The 25,486-nt window shown below is 38.3% G+C and overlaps 3 protein-coding genes across 9 annotated transcripts in view; 1 reads left to right on the forward strand and 2 right to left on the reverse strand.

Moving 5' to 3' along the window:
• myripa (myosin VIIA and Rab interacting protein a) overlaps positions 1 to 5,885 on the forward strand; it is a 28,278-nt gene extending 22,393 nt beyond the window's left edge. For 5 of the 7 annotated variants that reach the window (XM_060874058.1, XM_060874057.1, XM_060874059.1 and 2 more), the window contains 7 exons: positions 93 to 670; positions 778 to 2,136; positions 2,657 to 2,836; positions 2,956 to 3,117; positions 4,800 to 4,877; positions 5,003 to 5,063; positions 5,222 to 5,885. In XM_060874058.1, the coding sequence (XP_060730041.1) occupies positions 93 to 670; positions 778 to 2,136; positions 2,657 to 2,836; positions 2,956 to 3,117; positions 4,800 to 4,877; positions 5,003 to 5,063; positions 5,222 to 5,235 (2,432 nt within the window). In that variant the 3' untranslated portion in view covers positions 5,236 to 5,885. Of the gene's footprint in view, positions 1 to 92; positions 671 to 777; positions 2,137 to 2,255; positions 2,578 to 2,656; positions 2,837 to 2,955; positions 3,118 to 4,799; positions 4,878 to 5,002; positions 5,064 to 5,221 lie in introns of those variants that run through there. The other 2 variants (XM_060874060.1, XM_060874061.1) reach the window with 2 other exon arrangements.
• Positions 5,443 to 16,519, reverse strand: plxdc2a (plexin domain containing 2a). The gene is made up of 13 exons (XM_060874064.1): positions 14,319 to 16,519; positions 14,078 to 14,218; positions 12,783 to 12,852; positions 12,574 to 12,696; positions 12,352 to 12,470; positions 12,169 to 12,268; positions 11,963 to 12,064; positions 11,689 to 11,770; positions 11,451 to 11,511; positions 11,188 to 11,356; positions 9,838 to 9,876; positions 7,911 to 8,068; positions 5,443 to 7,573 (listed from the first exon to the last, which is right to left on the reverse strand). The coding sequence occupies exons 1-13, from the start codon at positions 14,460 to 14,462 to the stop codon at positions 7,346 to 7,348; spliced, it is 1,536 nt and encodes a 511-aa protein (XP_060730047.1). The 5' UTR covers positions 14,463 to 16,519; the 3' UTR covers positions 5,443 to 7,345.
• A 2,509-nt stretch (positions 16,520 to 19,028) lies between these two features.
• Positions 19,029 to 25,486, reverse strand: part of si:ch211-106h4.4 (MAM and LDL-receptor class A domain-containing protein 2) — a 29,006-nt gene continuing 22,548 nt past the window's right edge. The window contains exons 40-51 of the mRNA XM_060874056.1: positions 25,175 to 25,318; positions 24,895 to 25,082; positions 24,635 to 24,800; positions 24,082 to 24,300; positions 23,637 to 23,815; positions 21,536 to 21,767; positions 21,265 to 21,424; positions 21,018 to 21,132; positions 20,812 to 20,929; positions 19,891 to 19,990; positions 19,730 to 19,796; positions 19,029 to 19,605 (exon numbers count right to left, since the gene is read on the reverse strand). Coding sequence (XP_060730039.1) covers positions 19,591 to 19,605; positions 19,730 to 19,796; positions 19,891 to 19,990; positions 20,812 to 20,929; positions 21,018 to 21,132; positions 21,265 to 21,424; positions 21,536 to 21,767; positions 23,637 to 23,815; positions 24,082 to 24,300; positions 24,635 to 24,800; positions 24,895 to 25,082; positions 25,175 to 25,318 — 1,703 coding nt within the window. The 3' untranslated portion in view covers positions 19,029 to 19,590. The remainder of the gene's footprint in view (positions 19,606 to 19,729; positions 19,797 to 19,890; positions 19,991 to 20,811; positions 20,930 to 21,017; positions 21,133 to 21,264; positions 21,425 to 21,535; positions 21,768 to 23,636; positions 23,816 to 24,081; positions 24,301 to 24,634; positions 24,801 to 24,894; positions 25,083 to 25,174; positions 25,319 to 25,486) is intronic.

The raw sequence follows: 25,486 nt of genomic DNA on the forward strand, positions 1-25,486 counted from the left end.
TTCCTATTCCTAATAGGCTTTGTCATTATTACTATAATGCAATTTTGCATTGCTATAATACATTTGTTGTTTGTTTGTCTGTGTGACTAAAGGTGCATCCTCAGTGCTGCAGAGTCCAGATGGAAATTGGTTTGCCCTGCAGAGTACCCAGATGCCTACGCTGAGCCTACCGACCAAGCGTGAGAACCTGATGTTCAGTGCGCTGGAGAAAGAATCTGGTGTGATCTCAGCCTATGATGGAATGGCCTCTGACACTGAGTCAGACTCTGACGGAGCATGGGGTGCTGCCCGGGGGCGGAAACTGTGCACCAGCTACCTGTTAAATGACCATCATGCCACCGGCCCCAAGCCAGCTATTAAAATATCCACAAAATATACTTCTGACCAACCCCAGAGTGACAGTGACCAGAACAACCCTGTGCCCCAAATTAATAGCCCATCACTTCCCCTCCTAAAGAGGAAGGTGTCTCTAGAGAACAGGTACAGGCCTTGCCAATGCCATAGTGCCATGGGTGTGACCACAAACCCTTATGGTGGAGAAAGTAGCGAGGATGGCCTAGAGGACAACAGGGTCAAGAGGACACGACGGAGGAGAAGACATAAGCGTGAGGCTACAGAGGGGAACAGCTTGAGAGTATGCAGTGGAGAAAGGCTGTCTTTATCTGAACCTGTGAGGAAAACATCTGAGATATTTATGATATCTCATATGAGTGTTAAACGAATGTGTATATATAAAGATTTGTAATCATTATGAGTGATATTTTGTATTTTTCACAGCAGGATTATGGCAGGATGCTATTAAATTACCTTTTGAAATGCCAGAGCAAGAGGCAGAGTGTCTCAGAGTTTCCGAGTGATGAAACCGTGAATGCAGACACACCAGACTCTGTGACCCCAGACATTCTGAAATCTGGTGCCATGACTCCTGATGCTTTTACACCAGATGCAGAAGACCCCACCACTGAGCATCATGTTCTGAATAGTACTTCAGATCAGCAGCTGACATCCAAACTGAGAGAACTGACCAATCATGCCAATGGAACACAGCTCTCCTTAACCAGGAATGGGCTTGATGGAGTAGAAGAGCCTGTAGATAGAGAGAGGGAAAAGAAAGAAGAGAGGGACAAAGAGAAAAGAGAAGAATTAAGTGATATGGAGGTGAATGTAGGACAGAAAGTCTCTGAGGTAAAAGAAGAAAAAGATCAAAATGTAGGCAACAGGTTAATAGATGTAGAAGACAATGAGAGAGAAAACAAAAAATTAAAGAATTCAGAAACACAGAGCACAAATATGATCGATAATTTGCACAATGAAGAGACAGTAGAGAAACAAAGTGCACCTGAAATAGAGAGAACTACCAGAATGTCACTGGAAGAACCCAAAGAGCATAGACAGAGAGAATTATATAGCACTTATAACACTGACTCAGAGAGGCAGATTAAAACTAATGAAGACGAAGCAAATTATTTGAGTGAGAGAACGCATGAAGATCAGAATGCTGAACAGGGAAAGAAAGACAGATCAGAATGTACACAGGGAGATGATACTGAGTCGGAACCTGTAAAAAATCAAGACAGTATAAAGAGTAAGAAACATATAGAACTACAGGCAAAATGTCTTTCGGAGACACCTGTAGAGATTTGTGGAAAAAGAGAAAAAGATGAGAGTCAAGAGTGCAGAAAGCAGAAAAAAGACACTGAATATGAAGCTGAAAATAAAAAAGACAATACAGGAAGTGAACATAGAATGAACAAGGAGAAAGAAAGCATAAGATACGATAATCTTGATCTTGGTGAGTTAGGGAAGTCGAAATATAAGCAAATGACTGAGAATGTCGTTACGGGTTTAAATATTATGGAAGAGGAAGCAGAGGCACAAATCTGCAATACAACGTACAGCATATCAGATTTCACTGATGATTATTGTAAGGAGAAGGAGGTAATAATGGGAAAACAAAATGAACAAACACAAGAGAGTGATATGGAAAATGAGAGCAGTAGTAACTTCGTTGGGAAAACAGAAGAGCAAATTTGTGTAGCAGACGCAGAAGAGTGTAATGTGCACACACTCAAAGATATTCTGGACTGCACTACTTCTGGACAGGAAGGGTTTCTCTCCCCAGAGGAAGTCTACAAGGTAAGATTTGTGTTAGATGTTTTACAGCTTGTGTATTGATTATAAAATGTAAATCTGCTTTTTACTGTACTGTTTCTTCTCACTTTCCTTCTTCCTGTGCTTCTGGCTGGGACTGTTAGGATGTGCACTTAGAAAAAGACCTGCAATTTATCTTCACTTTGCTACAGCAGGTGATTCCTCCAAGTTGTAATGGAATGAAATGTATTACAGATTTCCATTTAGCGAGAAATATTGTATAAGGTACAATATTAAAAGCATCAAAGGGCTTCATCTGGATTGCTAACCTGCTACATCAGCTTCCTTTCTTAACCTAACCTTCTTTCCTTTGTTTGCTTAATTATGCCAAATAAGCTTGTGGGCTCCACTGACAAATGTTTTATTTATTGTTTATTTTTTGGCTTTCTCTAATCTTTCCTGAATGTCCCATCAATGGTGTGTGTGTACTTGTGTGTGTGTGTACTTGTGTGTGTGTGTGTGTGCTTGTGTGTGTCTATGTTCGCATGTGCATGCATACGTGTAGAAGTATTCAGCTGCATCTCTGCGCAGTATCACTACTGAGGTGTTGAAGGTTCTCAATGCTACTGAAGATCTTATCCAGGGTGCCATGGGTCTTAGCCAATCAGAATCATGGCATAGGCCTTCCCTTCCTCCCACGCAGAGCAGGAGACTAGATGAGCAGCTCAGCAGAATAGAGGAAAATGTAAGAACCCAGCTTGCAACCTGTCACCTATTAGCCTCAAGCTAATGCATAGAATTTGTCTGCACATCTGGTCTGCACTGCTCGATAGCATACACAGAATTTATGTTTATCTCTATCAGGTATATGTGGCTGCTAGTGCCGTATTTGGGCTGGAGGCTGAACTGGGAGATCTTGAGGAGTGTGCACGCAGCATCAGTGGAGATACCACAGAGGAAGAACTCTCTCAGCTGGAGGAACAGGTGGCATCAGCTGCAGCTCAAGTAAAGCAGTCTGAGCTCCAGGTATGTTACGCCTCACTACTTCGCTCCTCCACACTGCTTCTGCTAGAACACTAGCTACAACATATAATGCAGCTATACTTCGTCTTCGTCTTCTGTTGTCAGTGTTGCTGTTGTTATGACAACCTGTATTTTTACCCTGATGAAAAGCAGATATTATCACATGCTTAATTTGTTATAGTTTTCTACTTACATTTACAGCAATTAGCAGACATTTACATTTACAGCATTTAGCAGACACTCTTATCCAGGGTGACTTACATTTTTTATTTCAGTTTATACACCTGAGCAATTCAGGGTTAAGGGCCTTGCTCAGGGGCCCTGCAGTGGAAACTTGGTGGACCTGAGATTCGAACAAATGACCTTCCGATCAGTAGTCGAACACCGTAACCACTGAGCTACCACATCCCTACTTAATGCACCTGCCTAGTTAAACATCCCATTCCTATAAGTGTCCAGATGCCTAGCCTTTTCTTAAAATAAAAGAAAAAAAGGAAAAAGAAATTCTCCATAGATCACATAGATCACATTGCTGATCAATTTAATAACACAGAACTGAGTGGGTTTGGAAAGTATTCAGACCCCTTCACTGTTATGTACAATGTTTGTATTATAGATTCATTTTAATGCATTACATTGACCTTTTGACCAATAATCTACACAATAATCCATAATGAAAAAGTTTGAGATTTTGGAATATACAAAAAATAAACCTTTTATTTAGTACTGTATAGAAGGATATTTGGCAACAGTCATTCTTCTTAGTAGAACCTTTTAAGCTTCATTAGATCTGAAGTGGAGAATTTGTTAATTTCGAACTTGATGTTCGATGCAGATTTGACTTGTTTCCGTTATTGTTGTGCTGAAATGTCAACCTTCATTCCTTTTTATGATTACTTGCAGGATCCCTCCATGCTGCGGAAAAGTTCCTGATTAGCATGATTGGCAGTCCCTTTGTTTTTCCAAAGTTCAAATGAATAAATTTAACTTGTGCGTCATCCTCTGTGGACGACTTGTTAAGCACTGTTATAGAGTTCATTCTTAGTTACTTCCACTTACAAGGCCTTTTAACCTTGTTACTGATTTTGGCTGGTTGACTAGCTGGGACCATTGTTTGGAATTCTTTAAAACGGAAACATGGTTTTAAAAAAAAAGCCTTTATACACTTTCCTTTTATACATTGCTTGATTTTTGGTCTGATTTTATGGGACTGTATCCACACAGGTGTATGCCTTTTTTAAATGATTGTCCTATTGTTTGAATCTGCCACAAATGGAGCGCAGTAATCTCAGGATAATCAGAACAAATAGGATGCACCTGATGCACCACAATGTGCCTGAAAGAAATATTTCCGTATTTAATAAGTTTCCGATTTCCAAAAATATATTTTTACTCTATGATTATATATTGTTTTTGTCCAAAAAGTATGTATAGAACAACAAATTGTGAGGACAGTGGTGGGCTCTGAATACTTTCTGAATACAAACTGTCTGTATTTAGCAGTAGAAGGTACGGTTTACTGAGGGTTAGCACTAACTTATACAACCATAATTGCTGATAATCCTAATGAAATGTACAAAATGAGTCAGGACACTTTTTGGGTTTGTGCCCTTTATTTGTGTCCTGAGAGGGTAGATTTGCAATATTAACATAAAATTATACTAAATGTACTTTTTCTTTTACAGGTGACAGACATTGCAGCAAGAATTGCAGCTCTGAAAAATGCTGGCCTTAATGTAGCCCCACAGACGCGTTTTGCCAAGGTCAGAAGAAAACACAGTACCATGCCAGTGTCCTGAGCATTTGACACATTTGTGCAGCAGTAACACTGCTCATGTTCACACACCCACACACATACCTAGTAAAGTATATATCACTTTTATTGCAGCCACAAACCATAGATTCATCTCGCCAGCACCGCCGCCGCCTGCCTGCACCGCCAATGCAAGGTAACAGTCAAAGCATCAAACTGTCCCAGGGGTACTACATCATGCCTGATTGCATTCAGAATACTGCACAGCATGCAGAAACTAACAAGCAAAAAATAATACCCCATAAGAAACGTCAAGCTTTTTTTTATCAGTCTTTTTCTTCTGTCTATTTTTAGGCAAAAAGACGTAGTGAGGCCAGGAGCTCAGGAAGCATCACTTTACAGCCAAACAAGCAGAACCTCTGTGCCTTTAATCAGTGAATTACAGGCCCAAACAACCTTTTCTGTTAAACATAACCAAATCATGCACTCCAAAACTGATTCTGATCACTATTGCCAGACTATGAGAATTTTTAAATGGTCAAAATGTAAAAGAAAAACAAAAAAAAAAGACCAAATATGATCATTATGTGCATAATATAATTTAATATATTACAGGGTAGATTTGCTGGATATCTTGATAAGGGCATCTGCTAAATGCTGTAAACGTAAACAGTAGGTTATATATGTTCTAGGCACATACTGTACATGAGATCATAAGTTTTTGATCCTTTGCCAAATGCATTTGAAAGATTCTACACTGATCAGGCTTTATTAATTTTGTTGTTAAAATCTTATTATAACTCTTTTTATTTCAACTCTTTCTACAAGAAACATCTAAATTTTGTTTTTCACAGCACCACTTTTAAGAACATTGCTAACAAATCCTGACCATTTCTGTGCAATTAGCTAGTAAAGCCTTCCAGAGAAATACATTTACAAGAATCACACACTAGAATCATATATACAAATAAAAATGTGTAGTTATTTAGTGTGCATTAAAATTCTTTATGTAATATCATATCAGTGTTGCATGTTTTTTCATGTTGACCAAATAAGCAGATGAGAATCTTTTTTTTTTTCAATAATAAAAAAGAACTATATAGTGCAAATAAGAATATATATATATACTGTATATATTAGGGCTGGGCACATTAACGCAGAACCGCATTAATTGATTAACGCAGACAATTTTTTAATCACGCATTAACACAGTTAATTATTATTATTATTATTTTGAAAGTCACTTGATCAAGGGCTCTGAATATACATACAGATAAACCAGTGGATCACAGGAGGGGTGGAATGTTGATCAGTACTGGTTGTGAAAGACCAACGAGAGCATTTGACGGTGGGGTTAAGACTACTGCAGCGCTCACACCGCTCAAAGAACTAGCGGGGACAGAAAAATGGAGAAAGGTACCAAACTCTTAAATGGACATTTTCATTTCAAATCTCTTCTCAAATGTTTTTGCTGGTACCTGTACAGAAAAGAAAATTAAATATAATAATTATAAATGTTAACTAGCTGTTGCTAGGAAGGTGTCTGTTATAACGTCATGATTGAGGTTCTGGGCTCCGAGCATAACTTGTTTTTCTATAACAAACTAGACAAAACAATGACACCCTGGCGGTGGCAAATAGCTTTGGTTTTAGATTTAATTTAATTCTATTAATGTTTAAGTTGAGATTTACATTAAAATATTTAACTGCTAATATGTAAAGGAAATACTGTAAAAAAGCACCTTATAAGTTTTAAGTGTTTGCAAATCAAATGTTAATGCACTTTTGTTCATATAGCAACACTTTTTTAAATTAAAAGTGCAAAATACATTCATTTTCTACCGCTTATCCGAACTATTCTCGGGTCACAGGGAGCCTGTGCCTATCTCATAAGTCATCAGGCATCAAGGCAGGATACACCCTGGACAGAGTGCAGACCCATCACAGGGCACACACACAGTCTCACAGACAATTTTCCAGAGATGCCAATCAACCTACCATGCATGTCTTTGGACCGGGGGAGGAAACCGGAGTACCCAGAGGAAACCCCCGAGGCACGGGGAGAACATGCAAACTCCACACACACAAGGTGGAGGCGGGAATCGAACCCCCAACCCTGGAGGTGTGAGGCGAACATGCTAACCACTAAGCCACCGTGCCCCCCGTGCAAAATACAATTTTTTTTAATTCATTATTGAGTTTTTTTGCATAGCAAATTAATCATGATTACATCATGCGATTAGTTACATGCGATTAATCATGATTACATCATTTTAATCATTGCCCAGCACTAATATATATATATAGATAGATAGATAGATAGACAGATAGATAGATAGATAGATAGATAGATAGATAGATAGATAGATAGATAGATAGATAGATAGATTTGTCAACATTTGTTAAAAAAAAAATTATAGTAACTGTTCTGAGGTATGTTTAATGTCCAGTCTCTTTACAGAGTAAGTTCTGTGCATGTCAATGATGTCCCACAGCAAGGAATCTTTCTTTTTGGTCAGGCACAATGAAGCCATCTCTTTGGTCTGTGGTAATTGAGCTCTCTCGTCGGTCTGCAATGATGAAGTTGTCTTTAGTCTCTATTAAAATGAAGCCTTCTTTGTCTCGTCCCATAGCCTCCACTTCAGCATAGGCTGGGTGGCCAGAACCTCGCCGAAACTTCATCACAGGCCATTGTGTTGGTCGTCTCTGAATACGCAGGAACATTGAGTTAAACAGAGTGTTTTTAAACAGTAAAAGTGAAATATGCATAGTAATTAAGGTACAGTACTACTAAGGTAAGGTGCTACGTAACCCTTGCCGCTAAACCTGCTAAACCCCTGATCTTAACCCTTAACTGCTCAGCTAAATGCTTGAATTATATTTTGTCAACCTTGTACAGTATGTCATTTGGGAATAAAGTATCGACCAAATAAACATATTTAAAACATGCATCTAGTTTTTGCTATTGACGAAATTTGTAACGAAATTTGATTTCAAATATGGAAGAAATTAAACATGTGAAAGAAAGTGTTTATGTTATGACCTCGATGAAGAACAGGCTGGCACTGGAGGTAGGATGGTGGTACATGTAGACTGTAGCCAGTGCTGCGGCCACCATTAACAGCACAACGAGGAGTACGCTAATCAGCAAACCGGTCTGTAGCCTTTCACTTTGTTCACCTGCCTTCCCTGCCTCAGAGGCTGTCAGAACAAACAGCATTAAACAATCCTCAAGCACATATGCTGCATTATGTAATTATTATTGTTATTATTAGTAGTAGTAGTAATAGTAGTAGTAGTAGTTTTGCTATATTTATTGAAACTCAAAATTCAAACAGTCCAGCATGCCAAAATAGAACAATTAATGTAATTAAATATAGAAAAAGTACAAAAGAACAAAGAATACATATAAATAAAATAAATCCCCAATAACAAAATAAAGAGAGGCTTATAATACAATAGAGGGTGGTTGATTAAATGAGCAATACTTTTATATGTCCTATACATTATGATAGGTATGTACAGTATGTATGTTGGTATGTGTTGGTAATGTAAAGTAATCTACCACTGTCACTTCGTCCCATCTGTCCGTTTATTTACCTCGCCTCAAATATGGGACAGCGAGGCCAATTCATTTTTTGTTATACACTGAAGAGATTTGGGCTTGAGATCAAAATAAGAATATGAGATGATAGATCAGAATTTCAGCTTTCATTTCCTGCTATTTACATCTAGATGTTTTACACTGGGCAACAAATAACATGTCATCTTTGATGAAAGACCACCTAGTTATTAGATGTGCAAAAGTATAGGAACAAAAGTATACAAAAACCCTTATTTTATGGTGGATAATCCTTGCTTGCAATAATTAACTTGAGCCGGTGTCCCATTGGCATCACCAGACTGTTGCAGTCTTCTTTGTGATACTTTTCCATGCTTGTACTGAAGCTTATTTATTTGGAGTTTCTCCATTCAGCCTTCCATTTTAAATCCCTTTGGCATGGAAGCTGCTCAAGTGTCCCCACACATAATTAGCCTCACTGAGAGCAACTCACCATGAAAACAGGCAGGCCGGAGTCCTGACCTCTTCCACAACATGTCTCTCTATGAGAAGCAACGCCTTCTCTTGGGCAGTATTCAGTGGTCTGCACTACTAAGCATCACTGTGCACATTTTCCTATAAAATTCTCTAAAATTTACATAAGTGCTTCTAGTGGAGTGAGTGCACGAGGTTGTGTTGGTTCCTTATGAGTTTTTGATATAGATTAATCAGGTTTGTGGGGTGAAATACAGTGCAAGTGTGAATGTGAGTCTATGAACACTGTAAAACTGCTGCAGATCCCTGCCAGGAAATTGGCGAGAAGGTTCCATGGGACAGTTTCCCATTGATAATGATGATTTATATTAAAATGTTATGTTAGCACGTTCGCCTCACACCTCCAGGGTTGGGGGTTCGATTCCCGCCTCCGCCTTGTGTGTGTGGAGTTTGCATGTTCTCCCCGTGCCTCTGGGGTTTCCTCCAGGTCCTCCGGTTTCCTCCCCCGGTCCAAAGACATGCATGGTAGGTTGATTGGTATCTATGGAAAATTGTCCGTAGTGTGTGATTGCGTGAGTGAATGAGAGTGTGTGTGTGCCCTGCGATGGGTTGGCACTCCGTCCAGGGTGTATCCTGCCTTGATGCCCGATGACGCCTGAGATAGGCACAGGCTCCCCGTGACCCGAGGTAGTTCGGATAAGCGGTAGAAAATGAATGAGTGAGTGAGTGAGTGTTACAAATTAAGTTTGTAATAAGGTTCCAGCATTTGTGTGCAAATAAATGTATCTAAGAGTCTAGCAGTGTACCCATGGTAGTTATCCTGTCTAGAACTACACTCATATAAATTACTAGCATTTTTTTGTATAGTTTTTATAAAACAAAATAATATTTTTTTTTATCCAAATAGATAAAAACAGTTCAGTGGGACACTTACATCTAGCTTCAGTCAAAGGAAGTACAATCTCTGTCCCTTCTGCAAGAAAAAAGCAAAACAGAACAAAACATAAAGTAACTGACTTATTTGAACATATTCCTGTCTCTAGATATAACATTTTAGAATGAAAGGGAATCTTTTATATGAAATATATCAAATTGTATTCCATCTATTTTATGTCCACCACTCCATTCTAATTTACAGGCCCAACGTTATTAAAGGAAAGACTTTGGCACTTGGCCTCATGGACTGTGAAGTGGAGATGATGTAAGCTACACTGTCACTGCCTGGTAGATTTACAGTGTTGTTATGTTGGATGAGGCAGGCTGAATGTATTAGTAAGACTCTGTAAACATGATATACAGCCTGTGCTTCTGGCTGTTGGCCTGGTAAACAGTTGGGTTGGTTTCTATTAGCTTTTTCTTTCTATTTGCATTTATATATAATTCATTGTGATAGAATGCCCTCCATAATTATTGGTACACTTCTCCAGTCGTATGCAAAAGTTTAGGAACCCTTGACAATTTCCATGATTTTTATTTATAAATATTTGGGTGTTTGGATCAGCAATTTCATTTTGATCTATCAAATAACCGAAGGACACAGTAATATTTCAGTAGTGAAATGAGGTTTATTGGATTAACAGAAAATGTGCAATATGCGTCAAAACTAAATTAGACATATACTGTATGTATAGGCAGAGACATTGAGTTTTATTTATGTATTTTAATTTCTATTTAACTAAATATAAAGTTTTAAATATTCACTTTTACAGTGAACATTTTTTAATGCATGAAGAAAAGATTAAAACTAAGTAAGTTTGAAGGGCACTTGGTCCATTCCTCTATCAGAATTTTTAGAGTTTTGTCATATTGTTGTCAGGGTTATGCTTGGACATTCGCTGCCGGGACTCTAAGGGGTGTCCCGGTAGTGCGATTTTTATGTATCATTTTATGTGTTGTTGCTTGTTTCATGTTCATCTGTCCTTGCCTTTATTCTTCCTGCCTCTGCACACCTGTCCCTTATGTGCCTTTAATTGTTTCCCCTATTTATTCCTGCCGCATTGTGTTCTGCAGCATGGAATCCCCGCCTTCGAGTCGTGGTTATCTCCTTCTGTGTACTGTGTTACGTAGATTTGAGTTTCGATTTCATTTCTAGTCTATTGTTTTTCCCCAGTGTTTCCTGTCTTTGTTGCTCTTATTTTGTTAATGAAATCGTTTGTTTGGCTACCCCTGCATTTGGGCCTAGTTTTTACCCTGAGAGGCAATACACCCCTCGCTGATTGTTAAGCGTGTTGATGAAGAGTGTAGAGTGTAGATTGCTATAGTTGCATTCATATTAAATACTCACGCTTAACAGAGATGGTAGTGAGATGAATATTTTGGGATGAGACCGTGCTGATAACACTGCTGTATCTGCTGGGTTGGGCTGTGGCTGTAGAGGCTGCAGTGTTATTGATTGCAGGCCCAGTGCTTACAGCATGTGTTTTGATTGTTTCACTGCAACTCTGGTTCTTTATCTGTAAATTAATTGAAATTTAGTCAATAATAAATGTAACAAAAGTAATAGAGAATGATGTAACAGTAACTGTGACAATGCCAACACGTCATTACCTCATTCAAACAACCACTGTCAACCCAGTCTTGACGATTTCGGTCAAAGCCGCTGGAACATCTGCACACCAGACATATAAAATAGTCTGTACAGGATACAGTTCTTGACTCTGTGTCATTATGACCACACTTTCCTCCAAATCTTCCCACTGACCTTTTTTTTTTTGCAGTTATAGGATGTAAATACTACTATAAGGCACAAAAAAGTGATTAAAAAATGGATATAAATGAATGGCACCTTTGTAGGCGGCTGCACCAGCTACAGTTGAAGCCGATGCGAGCTGTACCACAGCTGTCACAGCTGGAGAACTGTAAGCAGGCTAGTGCAATTGGGATGAACAGAAAACAGGGCATAATTTAACACAGAGGTGACAATAGTGGAAGAACATTCTGGTTCACTCACACTAAACAAATAAATACACACCACTAAACTGAGAAAAATGACACGATGGGCATGACGGTCTTAAAGATAGAAAAAAGTCTGATCTCATTTTGCTATGAGAGAAACTCACTCGGAAGGGGCAGCAACTCAACGACCGTGGAGTTGGTAATTTTGGATTTCAACAGCTCAACTCGATGGTACTCGTATATTGTTCTCCTTCGGATATCGATGTCTGTAGAAATTCAAGGGTTCTTAGAGCTGCTTGTCTGAGCCCATTCACTGATATTTGTTAAACAGAATTAACAGAATTCTTTCTTTAGTAGTGACATATTGTACCTGGAATCTGCTGAATCTTATGAAGCACCACAAATGCATCAGAAAGGCCAACTTTCACTGGATGATTCTCTGATCTAATTTCATTGACATCAGCAGGAATCTGAGAAGTAGGTTTAAACAGCGTTAGCAAAACAATCCTTTTTTTATTTTATTTTTATCCATGAAAGTCAAACAGTTTCAAACCTCTTTGTAAGCAAATGTGATCCTGCCATCACCGTGCAACAAAGCCTGGAAAGTAAAACTGCCCAAATGTGGGTCATCCTGGAGGTAAACATGGTCCCACTGCACAATAAGAGCTGTGCCTGTGAACCAGAGAGATTAGCTAAATCGCATAATGACCTCTTTTATTCTGATGTCTAAGTAATGTGGTGGGAAAAACAGGATATGTGCAGCACTCCCCCGTACCATTATCAGAGTAAATGATGGTGGAATTTGGGGAAATACTTGGGTCAAAGTTAGCCATAAGTGGAGCAATGTACTGAGTGGCTGTCAACATCTTATGGATCATGTCTCCTGTGTAGAGAAAACCTGTGGACATGGGAAGATTCTTCACAGTAATTTACTACAAATACTACTTTAGAGTATGTTCATTTTGGACATTTTTAAGAACTCACCACCAGTAGTCACTGTTATTTCTTTCAGTAAATGTCCATAATAAGGAAACTCAAAGGACAAGTTCACAGTCTGTAAAACAATAACCAAATTATTTATGCCATTCAAAGGGAACAGGAAAAGTCCCACAAAAAAATCAGTATGTATTTGGATTAACAGTATGTTTGTTGTGTTGTGTCTATACTAAGTTAACCTCAATCAAAAGTCAAACATGCAACGGCATAATATATTTTCATGTTTTCTATATACAGTAGAAAGCTCAGGTTTATAATAGGGAAAACCAGGAACGATTGTAATATTGTAATAGTTTTAACTTCTAGTTTGATTTTTCAAACACCATACTACTATTTCCAGTCACAATTTTATATAAATACATTTGTCTGCTAAGAAATTATACAATTTATGCCAATTTACAGTTAGCAATATAGGTATAAATAATAATCAAACACTAAGATATTCAGCTGCAATATGCTTTAGGCTGAATTGTAATGGTATGAGATGATAAAAGAAGAACCAAGAAACCATGCACATCTTAGCTGCTAATTGATATGATAATGATAATGATACAGCCTGGTAGAACTTATAGCTATTTTGGAACTATATTAAAGGACAATTCATTGCACACAAAACAGTATCTGGTTAACTTGAAAACCCTTGATTTAACATGTTTGGGTTTATGTGGGTTTTTCCTGGATATTATTCTGCAACTGACACAAGTAACACATCACTATCAGCCTTTATACAGTCTCCTGTTGTGTTTCCTTGCGTTGTTCTCTAAATATTCAGCTCTTATGAATTATATGTTTATGTTTTATATGATAAAAGATTCATGTTTATTCGTATACCTGAGGAAAATCAATCACAAAAAAAAAATAAACTATAAAACTAATTTTTTAACATTTCAGTTCATGAGCTTAATGCTATTATAAACATGTACAGAGGAAATCAGCTGACTGCATTTACTTTTTTTCACTGTTCAGTTTTCATCACTTTTCACAACAGACCCATATTAGAATCTGCCCTGAGCTACACTATTTATTATGAGGTCAATACTAATAATATACATTCCCCTCTAGAAGTATTGGAATGACAAGACCAATCTTTTGTTTTGTTATACACTGATGGCATTTGGGTTTGAGATCAGAAGATAAATATCTGACGACAGATCAATATTTCAGCTTCCATTTCCTGATATTTACATCTAGATGTTTTAAATAACTCGTCAAGTTTAGTGGAAGAACATCCAACATTTGATGAGCAAAAGTGTTTCAATTTATAATAGGATTTGTGGCCATACCAAAGCTTGTCTGTGGGTATTAGAGAGGACTCCATGAACCTTTCCTTTATCCATCTGTTTTAAATCCACCCATAAATCTTTGCTTGCAGCATCTGTGGGCTGGTAGATTTTGGAAATATAGTAGCTATGATCTATATCTTTCTGTCAAGAAAGGACATATACTATATGTAAGTGAAACAGGTACAAATATAAATCGCTGGGATTTTTTCTTGAGATTTCAGTTAGAAAAATAAATGAATACCTCAGTGTGAGATTTGTTTAGGTGGTTCTTATTAGTTAAAACTTCATGGTGGTGTTCAGTTCCAGACCTCCCATGCTCCTCGTAATGTCCATGTTCCTGAAAATGACCGGCCCAACCAAGACTGGGCTGTGTAGAGGAGGGCATCCCAGTCTTCTCTTTCTCTTTTTGGATTTTTAGACGTGTTGCTGCACTCTGTCTTTCATGAATGGTCTCAAATGCTGCATGGGTCACTGCTGATAAATAAGGAATTAAATTCACCTGGTACTATATATTCCATTTCAGTCTCAGTTCATGTCTATGTGGAAAAGAATTCAGTACATTTTAAATATGTTATGCTTCTCTTTACTACCATTCTGTATATATTTGGTGGCTGAAGGACAGGAATGGCTACAAGGGCATGCAGGGTGCTTTGGATGTTAATTTTCTGGTAAATAATTCAAGTTTCTCCTGATTCTCCTGGGTCTTCAAATAACACTGTAGGCTGTAGACAGACTGTACTTTGCTATGACACTCCAACATAACAAAAACTACGCAGTCATATTGCCAACCTTTATAGATGCATATAAATACAGTATTGTCAAATCATTGCCAATCATCATGATTTCATTAAGTCATATTTCACATGACTACAAATAGGAAAATACAGAAAATCGTTAAAGCACACAGACAGGCCACAACCATCAAATCATAACCAAATTCAACATCAGTGTGCAGAATGTACTCTCAGAATGTACTCTCAAATTGCTCCACTTACTGGAGGAAATGCTAGAACAGCTCATGTGAGGGGATAATGTTGTCAGAAAACAACAAAACAATGCCAGCGGGCATCAAACCTGAACAAAAAGTTGCTTGGTCTGATTTTGACATTGCCTGGTTTCTCTGTTTAGTGTGAAGAAGATCTGTGGCAGTGTGATGACGTAGGGAATGTGTTCCCAGTCACAAATTAGGACATACACTGTGAGAAATATTCTTTTCCTTCAGAGATATTCATCTTTGAGATAAATTTTGCAGTAACTGCACAATAGTGCAACATTCATGGAATACCATTGTGTGGTACAACACAACAGAGCACAAGAGTCATAGCTGTATATTAAAACACAAGCAAATTCATGCTAGGACACAACACACTACTAGATATGTGTTTGTAATAAACTGTTAATCCAACTTGATACTCATTTTCATAATTGTATATATGAATGAGATTCAGTAATGCGTGTATCTGGTTTTGTCTGAAATACAGATTAGATTAATGCATTTGTTACATTCTTCCAGGGACAAATCATCAGCTTTTCACAAGAAAGAGTGAAACATACTCTGCATTCCTCATAGTTGCAGGTGGATTGGTGGGACCTTATACAAGCCAGGGGCAATAGTATTAATATGAATTTTCATGATCTCTTTGCTTTATTCTTTGCAGCTCAGTTACTACTCATGGTAGTGAACTTTCTACAAATTAACCATTGTAGAACACTGCAAAGTCAATCAAAACTTTTTAGATTTATAACCTTAGGAAGGAACCCTGGGTTTGCCTGAAAAGATATCCAGCCATCAAAACAGACAGAAAAGCTTATCACCTTAGCGGTTCTCTGCCTAGGTGATGACCGGCACAAAGGGCTGTCTACAATGATTCTAGTCAAGTATCCTCTATGAGTTCATACAGAGCAAACTTGACTTCAACACAAGGGGGACTATTGGACTCTTTAACTCTTAGAGAATGTTAACAATGCAGGGTGTCTGGTCCCTTTCGGAAACACGTCCAGGAGCTTAAGAATGCCTAGCATTAAAAGAATTTGTGCTAGGGTTCTAGCATTCTGTATTATTTCCTGAGCTGCTGTGCCATAGCCATCGGTCTCTCCAAAGCTTCAAGCAGCCAAATGACAGGGCGCAAATACCCTGGCAGTCTACACCATTCCGTTCTTATGTTGCAATGTGTACAACCTAGGGAAGTGTCACAACCCCTAGCGAAGTGCAGGAGTGTGTTTGTCCTTTTGGGACCTTGAGAAGACTACTGCAGTTCAAATTTTGTATGCTGTGTAGTGTGGTGATTGAGTGAATGACATGGGAATGCATACAAGTCTTTTATCTTGAGTCTTTTATCTATAGTCTTTTATCTTGAAAGGTTGTTTGAGTCCATTAGGGAAAATAAACACATTTAAAAAACACACATGGATGTACACTGAGCAATGGGACCCAGTCTGTGGCTTCACAACATAGTTAACATCTGATAGGATTGCATACATAAAGGAAGGGATTTAAAGACAGTGAGTGCAGTCTTTCTTCTGAACAACAAAATGCATGGTCAAGGTTCTACCATGAGCCTACCTTTTTGTTTATGTCTCATACGGAATGGCTGCATGATCGGGTTGAAATTTGGTCAGGCCGGAAGCTCTGAATTCTGTGCCCTGAACTACAGAAATGCCTGGTCTGATGCCCTTTTCTGGCATGTTAGTGTGGTTCTGCTAGTAGGGGACATCCTTTGGTGGTCAACCAACTGCTAGGTTAAGGGTGCTCAAGTGTCTGTCAGGAATCTGACATGAGTGTATAATTTGTCTCCTTTAGAGGATAGCCAAGGCTGTGGCTATCTGGCGCTAAGAGTCATTGGCATGTCCACCTGGTTTTCTCAAACTGTTTGAAGTCTGCCAGCAGTACCCTAAGTCTGGTGAAGTCTAAATAATTCTTACTCCCAGACACCGCTGCATAGTGCAATAAAAGAAAGACTATGCTTTCTCAGCTCAGAATCAAAATTGAATTCTCCCAGTTGGGTCAATATCTTTGTTTAATTAGCATAGGATACAGTACATCTAAACTGAAAACCCTTTCTTCGATGTAGTCACAGGCAGTGGACATACTGCTGATGATTATCTCTGGCTTCCGGCGAGATAATCACTCAGAGCCAATGATGTATATAAACTGTGGTGGTTAACCATGAGAGGTATGCCTCATGCTTGGAAACCCCACCACATTAGAAGAAATGTGTTCTTGTTTATTGATTTCAGCTCAACCACTTCTGAAACCAGGACATTCCTACTCTTATGACTAGCAGACCTCTTGGACTTTGGCACGTAAGTAAGATTTGACTCAATATTTGAGGTTAAATCTTCCAATTGAACAATCTGTGTGGTGAGTATGTGGTGGTCTGGATTGTGGTGCGGTGTGTGTGTGTGTGTGTGTGTGAGAGAGAGAGCTCCATATGTTACACTCAGCAATATCTGAGAGGTAAACACTATGTAAATTAACCTACAATTACTAGTAAAAGTAAAATCATAAGACGTTAATGTTATTGCTGACTTAGAAGGACAGGTTATCTCTAGCTGTTACTGTAATCACAATCTGTTACCCAAATTGTTGCAAGGTGAGAAGAATAAAGAGGACAGATTCCCATTGACAGTAGGATGTTTATTGTGGTAAAGTTGTTGACATGTGCATACAAGCTTATAACAATGTATGCAGGTTTTAAAACACTGCCCCTAGCAGTTAGGAGGAGTGGAATAAAACCAGACATGTCACTAAACAGGGCATGTCAAAAAAGTCAAAAGAACAAAAAAAATCTAGTGAGGAGAAAACATTCCCATATAAAAACGGTGGGGGACAAAACCAAGCATATCAGAAAATTGTGTAGACAAAAACATAGTACGGACAGAAAAGGGCATAACAAAATGCTGTATGGACAAACCTGGGGCATATGAAAATATGTGTTGTGGACAAAACCAGTCACATAAAAATCAGGCACATGAAAAACCTGGTGAGGATATATCCCCAGCTTGCATCTAAATTATACCTATAATAATCACACAAAATCTGCAACCTTAATGATTTTTTTTTTTTTTTTTAGCAATTATTTATAGCATTTCCCTTGGAAATGATTTTGCCATTACCTGTTTCTGTGCAAGTAAATACTGTATCCTGTCTGCAAACTGCAAAATTCGATCATATACTCACCAGTTGTAGACAGCATCTCAATGGTAAGCCTCATCTGAATGGCTATGAACAGTCCAAGAAACACTTTGAATCTTGTTGCCATTTCCAACACGGACAGCTCAATAATCCTGAAACTGTGCTTTGTAACAGCACCTTCGTGGACTTCTAACTCCGCTAGATCTGCAGCTCGGAGTGGCATCAGCAGCACAGGAGTGTTTCCGTCTGACACTTGCTGACATACACAGTGCCTACATACAGCTCAGACAACCAACTACTGATTTGACCAAACGGGGATGGTCAGCCCTCTGGCAGCCAGAATGGACTTTTTATTCAGACTGTGAGCCAATTCAACCTATTTTCAACAACAACAAAATCACTTTTTATTTGATCACTTTTAAAATTTAGGTTTTTTTTTTTTTTTTTGTGTGTGGCATCCATTTGTTGTTGCATCTTGTCTTGAAAAATAACTCTACTGTCGATCTCTGTATGTACTCAGTCAGTTTCTTAAAAGGTTTTTTTTCCCAGCATGGATATCTGAGATCTTTGGTCAGGTCAAGTAATAAATGAGATATCCTGAAACTTTCCTTCCATGACTAATGATTTATGCATTCTCTAGACACTTTTAATTATTAGGCATCAGAACCACAATTCCCATATCAGTCTAGTGTAGTGGTTTAAGTGTTTCCTGAAAGTTAATGGCCGACCCTGTGTCAGCACTATGAAAAAAAAAATACCACTTTTTTAGGGTAAGGTTTTAGTCAATACAACCATTCATAATAAAAACCAGACATCTCAAATCCACAGATTTATTCTGATGCAAAATCTTTTCTATTTTCTAATCACCCCATTGCACATTTTCCATGTTGATGTTGTGGTCTGTGTGTGTTGTGTGTGTGTGTTGTGTGTGTGTGTGTGTGTGTGTGTGTGTGTGTGTGTGTGTGTGTGTGTGTTGGCTCACTGGTGAGGAAATTGGTTCCTGTGAAGAATGAGAGGATTAGGAACGTGTGACATGTCTCACAAGGTTGAGAGACCCAGTGGTCAGGGAAAGATCTGTTCCGGATGATTACTGTCTAGGACAGAGTTGGGGTCATTCCCACTGCAGTTTGGTTAGTTCCAGATGTTTGACATATTTCCATGTGGAATCAAGAAATTTCCTTCTTCTTCCCTCCTGAATTCCATCTAGTCTTAAATGAATTTACATCTACTGGGCCTTTGATAGAGTTTTACTTCTACTGAATATTATAAAACAAATGAATCAGATATGAATAAAGATTATCATTGAGTTATTATCAGTGAGATTATCAGTTTCTTCTGGCTCAGTCTGTCTCATTGTATAAAACTGATTCTTCACCCTTCAAGACTCTGAATCCTGGAATAGAATAATTATCCATATTAGAGACAAACAGTATACACTATCATGTTCAGCAATTTCTAGAAACAAAACAAACAAACAAACAAAAAAACTGTATGACCAAAATTGCAGAAATACATACCTGTAGTTCACAGTCATCAAGTTCGTAGACTGCATTTCTTCCCAGAACATCATGTTCAGTGTTATATCTGTTAACATCCGAGTACAAAGTATTCAAGCCCATTTTGCTTTCATTTCTTTTAAAATAATATTTAGCATCCTTAACATTTACCGTCATTTCACCTGTTTGTGCGTCTCCTCTGTAGCATGTATAGGGTGCTGCAGACTATGGCTATCACCAGTAAGGTTACTGCCACTGCAACGGCCACTCCTGTTCCTATTTCTGAAACGTAACCCATAAGATAAACAGTTGAGTATATACACAATAGTGTCCAGCAGTCTACTACCTTTAACTAGCTTTATTTCAGATTTTACATACACATTATTATATGAAATTGAAAATATAACATATTTTAGAGTTTTGAAATGAAACCATTGTCTAAATATCTATTAACAGTTACTCTTAACAGCAAATTTGTTATTGACACAATTAATGTCATCTGTACACTACGTACAGCTATATATAATCATTACTGCTTTCAGCAAATAATGACGGTTTAATGTAAAAAATAATTCCTTAAATGAAGATTGAGAACTTTGGGCACTGCAGTAGCTGTTTATCCTCGTACCGTCTGGGAAGAAGTTCCAACACAAACTCCCAAATCCCTGCCGTAATTCCCCAGTCCTCTACAGGTGTTAAAGGACTAAGGCTGCTAAGATTATTATTTGTTGCTACAGTATATGCGCTACAGTACACTTTGTATACACTATAGTTCAGTTTACAGTTCACAGTCACATTATTCAATGCAGTAAGTTTCTTATGGTTTTATACTATGTGCAATGTGCAATGTGCAATTATCAAGGTTATCCATTACTTTTGCGCAATCTTGTATATATTTTGCAGTGTTCTCTATTTTATTCATTCTTCATTTATGATTATTTTTTTAATTCCTTTCAGAGTGTCCAAGTTGCTGTCTGGCGGTTGCCACACTAAATTTTGTTGTGTTGTATACAATGACAATAAAGTATCTACCCTTATTTTATCTTACCCTGTGGTGGTACCAAACTGTAGCTGATTATGTGTTTCTGGACAATATGTCTTACCATTAGCTGGTGCTCCTGTAGTAGGTGGGTCTGGGTGACAAGAAGAGTAGGTAATCTGTACATCATCAATGGCCACATCTCCTTTAGAGGCCTGGCCTTTGTGATACTCAAACACAAACTGCAGAATAAAAGGTAATATATGTTATAAAATCATTGTGACTTCATATCAAGGTGAAATCATCTGTAATATGCATAAGGGTTAATACCCAGAATGGCTCTATTTGATTAATATTCACTCTGGCACTCCACCACACATCACCCTCATCTCCTGAGTCTGTCCATATCAGATGTCCAAGTTTGTTCCCATTATCATGCAACGTCCTGTGAGAAAGAGAGTTAGAATTAGAGAGAGTTAGAAGCGTTAAACATGTATTTTACATGTATTTTAAACATGTATTTTAAACATGCCTGCTCTTGGCACTTTTTTCTTCGTGTTCATGTTCACGTTTTTACCTGTTATTGATGTATAAATTGAGAGTCCCTAAATTTTGGCCATATATGTGATACCAAAATGTAAAACACTGCCCCTTGTTGCCTGGGGGGAATATTTCACTGAGCAGCAATGCCCTGTCTCCCAAGCGCCCCACTGTGGTGTCTACATACAAATAATAACCTAGAGAAACATCAGAAGTTTATCATTATATACCCAGTATTATAGAAGTGTGTGGATACTAAGTGTTACACATTATGCAGTGTGTGTATACTAATAGTTTTAAAAGCTGACCAGTGGTGGAGTTGGTAGTGTGGTCAACACTTGGCCCTGTGCTGGGAACTCTAGAGTTTCCCTGATTTCGGAGCCAGTCCATATCATCCTCAGCCATCAGATTGCGCCAACTGCACATGTTCGCTTCAAAGTCACAGTGGCCTGGACCGGTGCATGGGTAGTGTGACACCAGCACATCATCCACAGCCACAGTGCCTTGCTCACTCTCTCCCTTTATCCCCTCCACTATGATCTGAAACAAAAGCCATCCTTTATAAAGACACTAAATAACAATATTTATTTATTTACTTACTTATTTATTTATTTAAATTATTAATTAATCAGGAATGTCTTATTTATATTTATTTATATGCTGCTTACATTGTGAATACCATAACATGTATTTATTCATTCATTCATTCATTCATCTTCTACCGCTTATCCGAACTACCTCGGGTCACGGGGAGCCTGTGCCTATCTCAGGCGTCATCGGGCATCAAGGCAGGATACACCCTGGACGGAGTGCCAACCCATCGCAGGGCACACACACACACTCTCATTCACTCATGCAATCACACACTACGGACAATTTTTCCAGAGATGCCAATCAACCTACCATGCATGTCTTTGGACGGGGGGAGGAAACCGGAGTACCCGGAGGAAACCCCCGAGGCACGGGGAGAACATGCAAACTCCACACACACAAGGTGGAGGCGGGAATCGAACCCCGACCCTGGAGGTGTGAGGCGAACGTGCTAACCACTAAGCCACCGTGCCCCCCTATTTATTTATTTATTTATTTATTTATTTATTTATTTATTTATTTATTTATTTATTTAAATATAAATAATATCTAAATCTAAATAAGATAATCTAAATCTAAATAAGATACCTGAGTAACATTAAGAAAACAGCTAGTAAAAAAAGATTATTTAGCAATGAATTATGTTACTGTAGACAGAATCAGAAGAACAAAATAAAACAATAGATGAAATTGAATTAAGAGTAGTGTGAGTAAATGACATAATTCATTTAAATGTCTCAAATCCATTTAAAACCTTCTCCAAACCACATGCTATTCTCTAGGCATTTTTTTTCCTTCTTAAAGGTCATGTTTAAAAGCGTCCAACACAGTTATAAAATCACACAATGTCCTCTGGTAGGTTAGGCTAAAATTGTAGTCTGAAAGTCTAGAGGATGCTGTGATATGAAACATTTGCATCTGATTTCAGAAATAGGTCATCTTACAGTAGTGAGAAATTCACTCATTCACACCTTACAGCACCAGCGTTTGCCTTTTTATGCTTTTCATGAGACTAAATAAAATCTACATTATATAGCTATTATTTTTGACAACCTAGTGGGAGAAGCTTAGCGTGTTAAATTAATGGTTTCACGCCCTAAAATCCTGTATGTGAAGGCTGATCATTACATCACAGAGATATGCAGAGGTCAAGAAATAGTCAGTTCCCCAACTCCCCAGCCTTTAAACATAGCTGCCATAAACACACCACCTGCACATTCTCAGTCTCCAGTGGCCTAATCACACACACACACACACACACACACTGTTTAAAAGACATTCAATGTCTACTTCTACTTTGACCAAGCCTTTATTTGTAGATTACTATTCTGGTTTGTTTCCTAGTTATTCTGGTTACTCTGCCTGTCTAGCGTTACATTTTGGATTTTCATTAAACTGTCTCAACTGCACTTGCATCCATCTAATCCTTTTCATTGTCACAGAACTCTGTTTTTTCTGAAATACAGTATCTAAACTTCCTAGGATAAGATTACAATAAACAAAATATAAGATTATAAGAACACACACAACTACATACAGTCACATTCCAAAAACTATTGGAAAGCCTTCCAATAAAAAGAACTTAATATTTATACCATTGGTTTGGAATGAGGTGTTCCATGCTGATTTGTCCGCATACATTTGGTTATATATGGCCGGATCTAAACTAAGTGTCCACTGTGTTACTGGCACCCCATGAATAGAACAGCTTGTATAATCACATGAACTACCTCATCCATTTTAATGTCATATGAGTGTAATTCCTGTAATACTGGGATGGGCTCAGTGACCTGAAGCTAAAGTGATTAACGGACTCACTCTGTATTCTGGACCAGTGTGGAGCAGTGGCGCCTGTGCAAATCTCCACAGATCGCCTTGCTCTCCAGACTGACTTAACAGCAAAGAATGAGCTCCATTTGAATATTTCTGGTACACATTCAGCATCCCTGTGTCCTTTCCACTTATATAATACCACAAATGGAGACACTGGGAGTTTCCTGTAAAATCAAGCACAAGTCTGAAAAAGATTCATACATTTGAGTATAAAGGTTGCCTCTAATATGTGGCAGTAGGTAGAACATATTAAGGAATTTAATCCTAGTGAACTCCAAGTATATTTATCTCAAGACCTGGAATCTGATATAGAGTATGATTTATTTTAACTGATGGACTATTACTGCACACCAGTTCCCAAAGGCAAAAGGACAGAATGATTGAATTTACAGATAAGGGAAAGGAGGAAGCTTGTTATTTCCTAATGTACCTGCAGTAAAGAGAGGAGAGAACATCCTAGCAGTGTGTCCTGATCTACGGGAAGAGAAGTCCATATAGAAGTAATGTCCACTGTCTGTGTTGGTTGTGTGGTCAAAGCACGGCTGGATCTTTTTTACTGGAGTGTTTCCTGATCCTCTAACCCAATCTAGATCATCATCAACTTCCTGTGCCCAGCCACAGCTCCCCTCTTCAAAGTCACAAAGGCCATCTGAAATGAAAATGCCATGACGTAAGCAACATAAATATAAAAGTTAAAACTCTGGCTTTTATTCAATGCTCAAACTGAATATTTCATTTCATGAATTATTCAGTTTGAGCATTGAATAAAAGCCAGAGTTATAACTTTTATATTTATGTCTTCAGAACGCAGTACTGTATAAAGTAGAAGATCCTTCACTATATGAAGCATTATCCCTGGCTAGCCCATGTTGTTGTTGGTCACAGATGAAGATAGTATTGATACTACACATTTCATAGTGTTTTTACAGTAGCAAAAGGCTGTTCTAAACAAAAGCAAAGATGTGAGTAATGTTCGTATGTACCTGTGTGAACACAAGTTCCTTCAGTAAATGATAAGTCATCTATAGCAATATCTCCAGCCTCTCCACCTACTGAGGCCTCGACCAATATCTGGTGAACTTCCTGTAGAGTCACATGTCTCTGGGCCACATGCCACTCATTTCCCTGAGAGCCCACCCTCTGCCATACCTGGTGTTGTAGAAAGCATGCATGATCAATCCAGTTCCTAGAGGCAAAAGCTTATACAATTATGTGGCTAGGAAAAAAATGGCTGCCATCTCACCACCGTGGACACCCTGGATTCCACAGAGTGTAGAATAATATTTAATTGGCCAACTGTTGCTCCAAACATGTGGTACTGAATTCTTAAACAGTATCCGTTCTCTCCAGCAGGGGGGAGTACAGGAGACACCAGCTGAGCTATGCTTCCTTTTTTATCAGGAGTTGAGCTTTTAATATATAGATAATATCCTGTGAAATAACACAGCTATGAAACATGTTTTCACAAATAATAGATAATGAAAATGTAGGATTCAGATGGACAGTGTATGTGGCTGACAGACCTGTGCCACTGGTGTGATCTCCTGCAGGGCCGGTGTTGACCGTTTCAGTTGGTCCACTCTTTCTCAGCCAGTGGAATTCCCCAGTACTTCCATGCACCCACGTACATAGGTCTTCGTCAAAGGAGCAGCTAAATGTCGACAGAGCTAAACCACAAAAAGTACACTATGATCTCACATGATTCACTCACAGTTCGCTTATCGGTAAATGGGTTGAGCCGTACAAATTGTTGTACTACTATTAAATAAATTTAAGTAATAAATGCTCTCTGAAGCCGGAGGGTGTCCCATTTCTCATTTTGGGTTTTAAAAGTT

Source organism: Tachysurus vachellii, chromosome 7 (genome assembly GCF_030014155.1).
Source record: "Tachysurus vachellii isolate PV-2020 chromosome 7, HZAU_Pvac_v1, whole genome shotgun sequence".
Lineage (NCBI taxonomy): Eukaryota > Metazoa > Chordata > Actinopteri > Siluriformes > Bagridae > Tachysurus > Tachysurus vachellii.